Here is a 13,763-nt window from a genome sequence, read left to right on the forward strand (position 1 = left end):
CAGGGGGTACTAGTACTACTAGTTCCCATCTGCTTTAGGGACCCCGTCACTGATCTAACATACACTGCAGGGGCCCCTGCCCCCAGCGCGATTATTCTCTTCCTGTGCTGCCCAAGTTGGGGGGGGGGGGGACCAATAGTGGTCCGGGCATTAGATATGCACAGAGTGGACCACCATTGGCTGGGTCCTAAATACCGTTTCAGACCCGATTTTGTTGCCAAAATACCGGGTCTGAAACGGGTAGGACCCTGCATTTTAACCATTTAGCAAAAATGGCTGTTTTAAACGGTAAATCAGTTCTGCACCTTTCAAACTGCACATATTACCATTTTAAAACGGTTAAAAATCTGCAAAATATCGTTTTTTTAGTGCGGTCTGAAAGGGGCATTACTTGTCCCATTTTAGGAGCAAGTTCTATATTAAACCCGCTAGTTTCTGTCCTCACTAGTCCAGCCCACTAGCAGCTTATTCTCATCCGGGTTCACAACTAACCTTAGCCCTGACAGTACCATTAGTAGTGATGGTTGCTGGAAATGGTCCTCTATACACTATGACAAGGATCGCATACATAGGGATTTAAGTTAAGACTTTGATCTTTATTTTGTATAGCAGATCACAGCATACCAGATGAATTTCACAGGGAAGCGTAGTTACAGGCAGCACCATACAGGTAACAAACTTGCTACTGTTTCAAAACCTGGTCTGGATCCTCCACATTACTCTCATGTGGAGATATGCTGTCTCTGCTACAACACCTATGTAGATAATATTTAAAAAAAACAGACATTTACAGCTACTATTATTATTATAATTTTATTTATAAGGTGCCACAAGTGTTTCGCAGTGCCGTACAAAGGAACAATACAGGGAGACAAAACATGGCATAACATTGAATAAATAACAAAAATAGAGTACAAATAAAAGGCGCCACAGTTCAATACACATTGCAGCTTAAATATAAGTAGTGAGGACTCAATCAACATACTATTAGAGGCTTGAGGCCAGATGAGTATGCAGATGAAGATGGTCACTGAGTGTTTGAGTACAAGAGAGCTGTGAGTGAAATTTGAAGAGAAGTGTGGCTGAGCTTACAATCTAGTAGAAAGGGGAGACAGATTACAAGAGGTGCAAGCTAGTGGGTGGTGACTAGATAGCAGGATATAAACAGACAAGGGGTAGGAGAACCAGCTACTGTAGTTCACGCAGTGGAAGGGTACGCTTTGGTGAAAAGGTGAGTTTTCAGTGCCCATTTGAAGCTTTGCAAGGTCAGGGAGAGTCTAATGGAGCGAGGGAGTGCGTTCCACTGAAGAGGTGCAGCACGGGCAAAGTCCTGTACTCTAGTCCTGTACTATTGTAATTTACCACATGCACAATGTATAGAGTTTATTTCTGATTCATTTAATGTTATCTCTTCTTTGAAAAAACATATTTTCTTTAAAAAATAAGGACATTTCTAAGTGGCCCCAAACTTTTGAACGGTAGTGTATATATGATGAACAGTGCCCATTTATATGACAGAATTCTTTTCTCCCTGCCTCTCATTATGAAGATCGGGATCACAATTGTAAGAACAACCCAATGCTTTTCATCTCGTGCCCAGACTTCTTTAGGGGTACATCTTTGAAAGAACAGAGAGAAAACCATCAATTGTGAATACAGAACATACTGTAATAACACTATGAGACGATTAAAGGATCTTTAGTTCCTTAACAGTATTGTAATAATAACCTGGTTTCTTAATTGAATCAACAAATGTATAAATCAATCAATCATCCAGCATCAGTAAATAAAGTGTAAATGCAGGTCGACGCTTTGGTCTCTGTGGAGAACTTGCTCAAGACCCCAGTTCACCATCTGACTATCCATGCACCCAGCTATGGGCAATATATACTGTATTGTGCAGGCAATAAAGCAGCAGGGCTACTCCTGGAGTAACACATGGACAATGGATAAAAACATTATCTATCAAAATAGAACACACATACCCATTGACACAACTGGACGTTCACATATCAAGAAAGAAAATATAAGTACAAAGTACCCACGTCCATATTCCAGCATTTCCATAATGCCGCTATAGCCTGGCAGTGTCTGTAATCAGTCACACAGCGGAACTCATAGCACTTCCACCGCTCATAGCTCCGCCAGTGTGTTCTCCACCTAGGTGGAATGCAAAGCCCAGCACCATAGTTAATCGTATTGAACTGCCAATCCCATAGAAATGTATAAACTGAAGAGCCTTCTATCACAGGGCATTCCTGTCAAACAATATAAACAGCTGGAGCACAACATGAAACGTCATATTACCTGATCATACCCAAATAATATATACAAAAAGTCCACACTATTAATATTCTAAATCAACATTATAAATATAAATTAGGTATACCAGTGTGATACAGTCAATCTATAGGGCATATGCTTCTTAGATCTACTTTTTATAAAATTTTGGATTTTTTATGTTCTTTTGTTCTTAAATGTTCTTTCATTGTTAAAGCCACATCCCTAGCTTACACCACATATAATACACAACAACCACAAAAAAGAAGAAATGAGCAAAAAAGAAGAATCAACCCATAACGCATCGTAAATGCAGAAGACTCATTGATGGGTGGGGTGTTCAGAGGCTACGCTGTGGACTCACAACATAACTGCGAAGTGTGAGATACAGTAGGTACACTACAAAATACATCTAGAGACGTATAGGAGAACAAAGTACACCAACAGGTGTCACTTCGCGCTTACACAATTGTAATTGTAAGCGCAAAGTGACACCTGTTGGTGTACTTTGTTCTCCTATAAGACTCATCGACCTTAAAAAAAAATACTTAACTTGGGTCTTGTTTATTTAAACCGATGGATCCATTCAGCCTCATGTCGTAGCAGTTTTTGTAAGAATAGGTGTGAAAATTGCCAAGCCAACCTTTTTTATTAACCCTTTGAGTGCCGCTGGCATTTAGGTAAATGAATGGGGGGGGGGGGGGGGGCACCAGATATTCTTTTGGCAGGGGGGGGTGTAACATTTCTAGTATTGCCATCGGATTATGTGCTATTATCTAAAACCCCAACATAAAATATTGACACTTTTTTAATACTGGTACTGCTTTTATTACTTTTGTGTGATGCTGTTTTTGTGGTACAGTATTACATTTTGTATGGTCCCACAAGAAAGGGAGCTAACAGCTAGTCTATTGTTGTAAATATTGTTTAATATAAAAAAAGGTCACAGATGAGGGACAAAAAAAGAATGTGTCATAGGTGTAACATGCCTTGACAATTGTAACCACAGACTGTATGATACGGGAGATGATCTTAAATTAAAACAAAGTAAACACATCAAAAGCACAAACACAATCAAGTGTTGTCAAAATGTAGCCATGTATTCTACATCCCCTTATTCATGCCCAGGAATCAGTCACTTGTAGGAGTTTCACCTGCATCCTGCACAGTAATCTGGTCACATCAGAGATGGACTTTGGCAATTAGCAAATCAATAAAAAATAAAATGTTTTTCAGTAGTTATCTCCTTCCTTAGTCACAGTTATGCCTTTTGCAGGGAAAGGTTGTATTCCCTCCAGTGGGTAAACAGAGTCGATTATGTTTCTCCAATGCCAACCAGTAGGGCTATCAAAAAGGCCAGATTTCCAGGAATGTATAACAAAATTGCCACAGTCTCCACGTTTATCTGTAATAAACAATTATGTTAATTATTTTTTTGCATGTAAATCAAACATGAGTATAATGATTTCATGTTCTGTTACATTTCTGTGCTATATGTGTGTACACTAAAGGTGGCCATACATCAGAAAGATATTGCACCCAAACAATGGATTGTAAAATGGATTGAATGCAGAGTGTGTGCACATCGTGTGTACACAATCATACAATCACAAAATCTCCCGGCCCCTGGAGATTGAAGGATTGGTCCTCTGATCTGACGTGTTGCAGGTCAGATCAGTTGGGATTGGGAGCAGATTGCATGTTTTTAAGCACATGCAATCTGTCTTTAGATGGCTCATACAACCAGAGTCATGTGACACTCCCTCCCTGACTAGCAGAGAAGAGAGGTGCAGCTTCCGGGCTGCTCGTGGCAGTGAAGATGCTGGGAGCTGCAGAAGTTTCCAGTGGCAGATGGGCGGGCAGCCGAAGCAAGCGGTGGACGTCCTTTTGCACAATTCTGTCACCACTCTGAAAACAGTTTTCAGAGGATTGCTGCATTCAGGCTATTTAATAATGGCCTAACACAGCGGATGTGAGCAGATAGGTAGTTGTGGCAACCTGTAAATTAAAAAAATAAATAAAAAAATGGATTTTTGGTACTCCTATCCTTTTGATCCTAGTAGGCCAGCCTCATATTTAAATGAAGTGCAATCATACAATCATGCAGCAGATAGATTGTATGACAGATTGAGATTGTATGATAGATTTTAAGTACATTGTGTGTCCAAAAACCACCAAGGACTGCCGGGGAATTGAAGGGAAATTGGACACAATCATGATTGTAAGACCGGTCTTTCTGATGTATGACCACCTTAAGCAAGATTGCTTGACCATAAGCATCTTTCATTGATATCCAGGATGTGCTTTGGAATGTCAAGAGCACTGTGCAGTTCATCATGTTAATTTCTGAACAAACGGGAAACAAACATTACTTTTGATGATTAACGTAAATAAATTATTCACAATTGTATTAGTTAATAGACTATTTGAGCAAAAGATCCAATTTTTAACTGTTCAGCTCGATAACTGTTTATGGGACCGATGGCACTCCAAAGCCGCCCACCTACTTCCAGCACCCGCTGTGGCATTGACGATGGCATGTGACATTGGGTTCTGGAAAAAGCACACTGGGCATAACAAGATGCGATGGGACATCGCATTGCGATATCCCATCACATCCAAAGGCATATGTGTATGGGCACCATTACTTTTACTTCAGGAAATTAGTGATCCATTCATCTGATTGCTGAGCTCTCTCTGTGACTCTAGTCATAGGCGCCGAAACCGTGGGAGCTCCGGGGCCCGAGCACCCATGGAAGGTGTGGAGCACCCACGGCAGCGGGTTCCCAGCAGCGGATATGCTGTCATCAGCAGGGGTCCCTGCGGCGGATGGGAACTAGCAGCGGTATTAATACCGCTGCTAGTTCCCATCTTCCGCAGGGACCCTGCTGCTGACAGTATATCCGCTGCTGCTGGGACCCCGCTGTGGCGCTGCTGCTCCCGGACCCCGACAGCGAGAAGAGGGTGAGTCTGGGGGTGGTAATGTGGGGGTGGTGGTTTTGGGGGGGCGTGTGGGGGTGTTGGGAGCACCCACTGAAAAAGAGGAAATCGGCACCCCTGACTCCAGTCATATGCTCTGTGATGTAATTTGAGGTGTCATCCTGTAATTTCACAGCATATCAGTTAATAGTAAAGAACAGATGTCCAGGGGTTACCAAAGGAGCATAGCAATCAGCTGACCGGCTGTGCCTCCCCAGATCACATATCGCTGAATGGAGGTAAAGGTGCCCATACATGGTGCAAGCAAGGGTGCTATGCGATGTGCACTCCTGCGCACATCCCTTCACACAACACATAATGGGTTATTCTGGTTCACTTCTTCTGGCAAATTCCTTCTTAGATGGACAAAACCATATGCACTGCAGGGGGGCAGATGTAAAATGTGCAAAGAGAATTAGATTTGGGTGAGTTATTTTGTTTCTGTGCAGGGAAAATACTGACTGCTTTATTTTTACACTGCAATATAGATCTCACTTTGAAGTAAAACCCCACCCAAATCTAATCTCTCTGCACAAGTAACATCTGCCCCACCTGAACATGGTTTTGTCCATCTAAGAAGGAATTTGCTAGGAGCGAATCAGAATAACCCCCACAAAGTCTGTGCAGCCTGTGCTTTTTGAATTACAGTAGCTTTGGATCGCATCACATGCAAATCGCATGCGACTTGCATGTGATGCGATCCTTCTACTACTCCTTAGGCAGGAGAAGGGGCAGAGGAGTAGTAGAAGAAATGGTAGGGGAAGATTCCGCATAAAACCTCAAAAGATGGCATTATTATCACAAGACATTTGAGACGAAAACTTTTACTATTACAACTGCCAATTTGATTGATTACAAAAAAATGCAAAATTAAAATATTGGAGGATAACTGTGCCAATTACTCTTCTGTACATTTAGGTTTTATGAAGATAATGTGAAAAGGGTGTGAAAACATTTATTTTTAAATAGTTTAGTAAAAATAGTATTGACTAATTATGCCTTAAAGTTTTGGTGTATTAATAATGAGGTTATTTAGCAAGACACAATGCAATATAGTAACAACAACAAAAAATATGAAACAGTTTACCTTAAAATTGGTGTTGTCGTATATATCTGAGGATAAAAAGAACATATACATTTTGTGAGTTTTATTGTTATGCACTAGGCTACATAAATATATATTGATGTCCCAGTCGGACAATTATGGCCCTTATTCTGGTTGACTTGCTTGGACACGTATTCGTACGCATCCGACCGTATGGCACCCACTCACACATGGCCAGCAGATGCACGCTTCTAAGCCACACAAACCCATTCGTTCGCATCCAAAGACAAAGGGGAGTGGCGTTACAATACATGCACACTAAAGAGTTCACCCGTAACTCAGCCTCTTCGCTTGGACATCCAGTGGGCATCCAAGGGAATATGGTCTGGGGGCATTTTACACGCCCCAGCAAAAATGGGCTTGCAAGTCATTAACAACCCATTAACCAATTACCCTAATTTCAGTGTTGTTAATGTTTCACTTCCCAAACTAAATGGCAATGTACAGTATGTGTCCCACAAATGTTTTGATAATTAATGTCATTAATATTTTTTTATATTTTTGTTTAATTGTGGCTAAACCCTGATGCTGATCCTGGAATGTTTGGATGTTTGTATGAAAGTTGCACATGTCGACTTGTTATAATTGTGTCTACTATTGGGTAAACATGACAGGCACATTTGTGTGTTAAGGTTTGAGATTTTAAAATGGCACATATAAGCAGGAAATAATACTAGTGCAATTGTGGGTAAAAACATTGAAAGATGTAAGAGATATGAATGTAGAGAAGTGTAAATGTTTAAACTGCAAAAATGATTGTCGATCTGATTCAGATATACTATTTGTACCATAACCCCCTTGTGTGGCTGGCATGTAGTTAGTTAATTGGTTAATGAGAGAAACTTGTATGCTGCATGGATGTGTATTGTGTGCAGGTGCATGTATTTTAGCTATTGTGCATGTTGATTGCCCGTGCGAATGTGGGGCCGAGAAGCCGACTGGCCTGCGAGGTGTAAGACTTACATTTTCAGACTGTATGAATTTCAGCTCAAACAACCGGAGCACTCACACCATGGAGCGAAGCCACCACCCAGCACTTGTATAGTCACCACCCTTGTATATGCCCCGGTTGCCGCCCAGTTTTGTGGCCACACCCATCAATACGCCCACATTACACTTACTCTGCACAAGCTCATTTGGTAGCCCATTTCTACTCGTAAGGTCATGAGTGTGCACGGCTGGCCAAACCTGCACACGCGCCTTGCCTTACTTAGTGCAGTAAATATGTTACAAAAAATTGCAGTAGTAAAATCTGAAGTGTAGATGAACACATCTAGGTATATTAGTACAAAAGTATGTAGTGTTATGTTCTCAATACAGTATATGGGTACAGTACAAATATCATAGAGTTTCTCACCTTTTGATTTTAGTAGCATATTGGTCTCCAGGATAATATAGAACAGAAATTCCCATGAAAAAAATCCCCCCATCGTCTTGGCCATCCATTGATTTGGAGACACGTCCACAAGAATCAGTCCAAGGAAAATAGTAGCCACTGATAGTGGGCGAAAAGGGATAGGTTTAATTAACAGTCTAAACGAAAAACATAACTGCAGACATATATTTAAAAGAGATACACAAATATTCTAGTATTACCTGCTAGTATCTTTATCACTAGTGCGTTGAGTCTATGCCCCCAGTTAAAGATGAACCGCCTGTTGTTGAAATAAATATTCAGATGGTCACATACCTAACTTTCATCTACTTTTACAGTCACAACATTTAAGATTTAAGAGAAACTAGGGGTGAAATGTAATAGGATGAGAGATTCAGAAAATGAGAGATTTGGAAAGAAATCTCCAGGTTTTTTTTTTTTTTTTTAAAGCGGCGATCATTTACACTGCAAAATCAAACTGGTTTTGCAGTGTATATGATTGCAGCTTTAAAAAAAAAAAACTGGAGATTTCTTACCAAATATCTCACTTTCTGAATCTCTCATCCTATTAAATTTCCCCCATGATATTTGTCCTGTTGTTCGGGTTTAGCACAATTGTGTAACCAGGAAAAAGCCACTGTTGTACCTGAACAAAATGTTTCCCTTGAAACTTTACCTGCTGCTGTCTGGGGCTGGACGAAACAGAGCTAGAATGGGTTGGAAGAATGACAGTATCATGACTATACATCCAAGGACTGGATGGGCCCCTGCGCCCTGTGGAGAAATAAAATGCAGTGTGGTTATAGCACCTAACCAGTTCTACAATCACAGTTGTCACTGATTTGTGGCTTTAATCTTAAAAACTCATCCATCCATAGATTTCAGTACCTCTATACTGCATCAGCAAAGTGTTGATGCAATAGCTAATGACGAGTGAGTGGCTGCATTGTGCATTAAAGTTGTTTAGAGAAAGAAACACAGAGAGAAGTACATTTGGTAAGCTTGTACATGTGCAATCAGTAGAGCAGAAGCATCCTGAAGCAGCATCAGGTTAGTAACCAAGAAACAAATTACACACAAGGTATATTGGGCGCAAAAAAAATATATATATGCAAATAAATACTTAATAATTAATTAATAAATAACCACAGCTCCAATTGATTATTGATTAAGAGAGCGCACTGAGTTGATCCAACAAATATTTAATAAAATCAAAATTTTACATATAAAACCATACACATAAATACCAAATTAATAATTATAAAACCAATTAATGTGTCCAGCATCCAACATAATGTACCTTATCCAATTCATCAACTTTTTATTTAGCTCTAACCCACAATATCTAATATCACAGTCTCCGTTATGGTGGGGAGCCTATTGAATATGAATTAGTGTCCAAATATCTACAGATGTTTAGAACGTGACCCAAAAAAGAAAAACTGGGGCAAACTCCTTAGCAGCAGTATTTCTGATAGTGAACTCATGCACTTTTGAGATTCCCAAATCAAAGGGACCGTCTCTTTTAAAAATAGTTACCAGCTCCGCTTTAAGGGTAAGATGACGTCGGTGAGGTATGCTGTAATGCGGGGATAGTAGATGTTGGTCCGCTTCAACAGGAGCGGCTATGTTGGGGTTAGAGCCTACACCGGGAGCAGACTGTCTAACCCGCACTTCTCGCATTCGTCTCAGATACGAGGATGGACGTCGCACTCACCCAGCCAGTTCTAAGCACTGTAGAGATCGCCGCGGGTGAAACAAATGTTGGGTCCAAATGTAGAGAAGCAGTTTGATGGAGTTAAGGGTGATGCAAGGTACACGATTCAGATGCTTGATGCGTTTCTCCATCCAAATAACCTGATGGTCTCCTCAGAAGCCGTCAGGTTATTTGGACGGAGAAACGCACTGGCCATGCACTCACATTGGCGAAAATGGAGGTATGGCCTCAAACAAGTGCTGCAGTCATGGACCACGCCCCAACATTTCGGGTGCCCAGCATTTGCCTCACGGCCTCAGCAGCAAAAGTTGGGAGGTATGCTTTATCCTCGTAAGACCTTATGCGTTACATGACAAGCAATGTAAACCTCAACTCGTCATTGCTTGCTAATTTGCCATCACTGACTGTGGTGCCATTATTAACTGGAAAAAAAAGGCATCACTGGAAAAAACACCAGGGGCCAAATGTAATAGGGTGAGAGTTCCAGAAAGTGAGAGATTTTGGGAGAGTTTTTCCTTTTTTTTTAAAGTGGCAATCATTTACACTGCAAAACCAGATTGATTTTGAAATGTAAATGATTGCTGCTTTAAAAAAAATTGGAAAACTCTCCCAAAATCTCTCACTTTCTGAAACTCTCACCCTATTACATTTGGCCCCCTGGGTTGCATGGAATATCAAAATTTAGGAAACACCATCTGGGTATTAATAATCCAGGAAGGAAAGGCTTTTCTGAAACCAGCACATGCTGCTGTACAGTATGTGGGGCTGCAGTGTGGCCAGGGAGTCACCTCCCACTATAAAGTACATGGGTCATACCAGTCTCTCTAGTGCCCTGATGCTCACTGCTTCTCTGTTGTCCTTATTCATCATCTTCAGTTTATTTATTTATTTTATTGTATTATTATACACCATTCCAGGTGTTTTATTATGACTCCACCCCCACCCCCCCAGCAACAGGATCCGGCATCGGCAAAGTACATACACACTTACCAAAGCCAGCAGCAATTCTACAATGTCAGCATTGCCTTCGCTAGCAATGTCTTCTGTTGGCTGTGCACTGTAGCACCAATGAAGGATGTCACGAACAGTATGTGGGAGGGCACTTAATCAGTGACATATTGTGTACACACTAGGGGTTCTAACATCCAACTCCCTATATTGCCCCTCTCCACCAGGTACCGCATTGTTAATAATCGCATGTGCTCTATCATCTGAGATTATTAATGCAAAGGACAGCTCTTCTGTTCTTTGGGATGAGGCTCTGGCCCTGGACTTCCTGGTCTGAGACCCGGAGTCCCTCTGCACATGCACAGAGTGACGACTTGGCTGCGGGTCATGCTGGGACGGATCCCTCACACAGCCCTTCGGTAAGAAGCCCGTAGGCTTCTATGGGGAATTGCCTGCAAAAGCTGGCGATTTCCTCCACAGCGCTAACCCGGCGGAGGGGCATTAGGGCATATGGGAAAGTGGTAAAAACCCTATAATGGGTGTTTTGCTTGTAACTGGGTCCCACATACTTTCTGTAGACCCACTGGCTACTGCTCATTGCAGGGTGGGTCGAAGCATCAAAGAGTGGTGAGTACCTTGTATCCCTACTGTACCCCTGTACCATCTCTTTGTAGAACGGGGGCCCCTTCAAAATTTTGCAATGGGGCTCCCAAAGTTCTAGTTATGCCTCTGGTTTGCAGTATATGGTAGAGGGTAGAGGGTTGCAGTAGTTTGACATTTTGCTTAGGGTGCTGAGAAGACTTACACCAGACATGCCAAGATTCAGGACTCCAGAGAGGTGAGAATTGAAATCACCCATAAAGTAAAATAAGGATCAGGTGTAAATAGATGGTAAGCCTTGCAATGCTTTTATTTATTTTTGTATTTACAACAGCAATACTTCAGTAAGCATTTATTTACATTCCAGTTTTTAATTATTTAAAATGACTGCATAATATACAGGGAATGAAAGTAAAAGGCAGAAAATACTGTACTTACATAATTCCAGCCAAGCTGTATTACAAATGCCAAGATGAAGGCAATTATTGTCATAATTACAGTCAGTGTCATGAGAAGGATGTGAATCTGTATGAAACAAAACAGACAGATCTATTTTTTGTATTTACAGTGTTTTTATCATCAAAAACATTCATTTCCAATATTTCTAGTCAATTTTGACCACCTCACAGCTTACAATATTGTTCAACAATATTCAACAATATTGGCCAAAAGCTGGAGTAAGCGGTCTGGCAAAACAAAGCCACAGAGAAGCAGCAAAAACACATGGCAGTTACTTTACAAATATAGCACATCTACAAAGCATTGCGGCACAGCAGTAAAAGACAGGATGGCAATGTAATAAACTATACAACCCATACAGTGTTTTAATTAATCAAGAATTACATACTGTAGTTGTCTACCCTGAAATAGCAGCAATCTCCCTCTCTCCCTCATTAGTCTAGCAATCTCCCTCATGTCACCTAGACCACATTACACTGTTAAATTTTTTTGGGAAAAAAGCAATGAGAGATAGATTCATGTACATTTAATCATCAGAACCATTTCCCAGCACTTTACCAAGTATAGTAGCTCTTACTAACTGCTTTGGGGCTCATCTACATTTGGATATAAGTCATTTTAAAAGATTCCTCTCAAATGTAACAGTACACACCCACGCTTCTAGGTGCCACGTTCACAATGTCTTTTCACAGTCTCTTTTCACAATCTCTCCATATATGGAACTAGACACGCCCTTTGGGTGGCACATGACACGTCCCCTGTGCAAAATTCTACTACAAATTATAATCTCCCTGAAACTAGTTATCAAAGGTAAGCAAGTATGTTAAAGATAAGTCCTCTTGTATTTTTGCCCTTGATTAATTTGCATCATAGACTATAAGTTGAGGCATTGCATATAGTGGCGCATATGTAAGCTACTCTGAGCACAAGAAAAGACACAGCCGGCGTGGGTAACGAGGAGCAATGCTTCCGCTACCTGTGCATATAGAGGGAAGGCTGAAGGAGGTCATTAGCGAGGGGAGCAGGAAGCTATGCTTCCACTACACGTAAATAATGCTAATACTGCTGCTGACACCTACCCAGTTAGATGTCACAGTTATGTCATTTATAGTTTGACATGTACAACTTATACACATAGCTGTAGAGCAATGAATTGTCAGTACAATAAGGCCCTCACCCATTCTTTTCACATTAACATGTGCTGCTCCAGGGCCATCTTAACCCTGGGCAAAGCTGTACAGTGGGCCCCCTACCTACACAACCACTCACAGGAATTAAAATATAAATTATCCAAATAATTAAGCTTATAATTATAGGCACCGGCAACAAAATCAGTGTTTAAACATTAAACAAATATGCTGTCTCTTGCCTTCTTCTTCTGTATTCTTCTCTACTGTCTTCTGACTTATTTCGTCGCAGTCTCTGTGCTCCTTATTGATAACATCAGGCGTGATGATGTCACACCTGACATTCAGTGTGACCACTGGAGGAGGACAATGGAAGGATGGATAATGACCAATGCTGGCCAATGCTAACCTTATTTCCATAATCAATGTTTTATTTTTTATTTGCTCTGCCTATGCTCTGGGGCCCCAATTCTTGTGGGCCTCTTGGGCAGTAGTCCACCAAGCCCAGTGGGAAAGATGACCCTGTGCTGCTCCCTACCTCTGGAATTCTCTACCTGTCCTCATCAAAAACTTTCCACCTCTTTACAAAACTTCAAACCCAGCTGTAGCGCATTGTTAACCTATGTTCAGTGCTCACTGTCTTCCCCATCTGTGTCTCTCATGTCTGTCTGCCCCACATCTTTAGAATGTAAGCTCTCATGAGCAGGGCCCTCTTCTATCATGTGCTTTTCCTCCTCTTACCAGGACCTTGTTTTGTTCATTGGTTTATGTACTTTGTTAGGGTCTGAAGAACCCTTGTGGTGCCATATAAAAAAGGTTATTATTAATATTAAGAATAATAATAATAATAATACAATTAATAAAATGGTATTTTGGAGGCACTGAATAACTTTTTGTTTTACTTCTCGACACAGGTGAAGAATTGTTGCTCTGGTAAAATGGAATTCAGATGGAATTTGGATGCAGATGTAATGCTATTTGAGCAATCATGTCTTCAATGATCCAATGTGTAACCTGTCACCATTGATTCCTCTTACAAATACTTGTGTGACAGTCAATTATTGTTTGAAACTACAGTATTAATCTTTTTGGGCCCATTCTGTGACTAGAAGCACCCACAGTAAAATAATAATAATAATAAAAATAAGAAGATGAATAAGAAGGAGACAACAA

At 40.9% G+C, this 13,763-nt stretch overlaps 1 protein-coding gene across 2 annotated transcripts in view; it reads right to left on the reverse strand.

Moving 5' to 3' along the window:
* Nucleotides 1-3,021: 3,021 nt before the first annotated feature.
* Nucleotides 3,022-13,763, reverse strand: part of LOC146027067 (ferric reductase 1-like) — a 76,188-nt gene continuing 65,446 nt past the window's right edge. For both annotated transcript variants that reach the window (XM_083158068.1, XM_083158069.1), the window contains exons 11-16: nucleotides 11,443-11,529; nucleotides 8,416-8,513; nucleotides 7,961-8,019; nucleotides 7,722-7,859; nucleotides 6,347-6,372; nucleotides 3,022-3,685 (exon numbers count right to left, since the gene is read on the reverse strand). In XM_083158068.1, the coding sequence (XP_083014194.1) occupies nucleotides 3,596-3,685; nucleotides 6,347-6,372; nucleotides 7,722-7,859; nucleotides 7,961-8,019; nucleotides 8,416-8,513; nucleotides 11,443-11,529 (498 nt within the window). In that variant the 3' untranslated portion in view covers nucleotides 3,022-3,595. The remainder of the gene's footprint in view (nucleotides 3,686-6,346; nucleotides 6,373-7,721; nucleotides 7,860-7,960; nucleotides 8,020-8,415; nucleotides 8,514-11,442; nucleotides 11,530-13,763) is intronic.

The sequence above is a fragment of the Crinia signifera genome, chromosome 8 (assembly GCF_055691185.1).
Source record: "Crinia signifera chromosome 8, ASM5569118v1, whole genome shotgun sequence".
In the NCBI taxonomy this organism is placed as follows: Eukaryota; Metazoa; Chordata; class Amphibia; order Anura; family Myobatrachidae; genus Crinia; species Crinia signifera.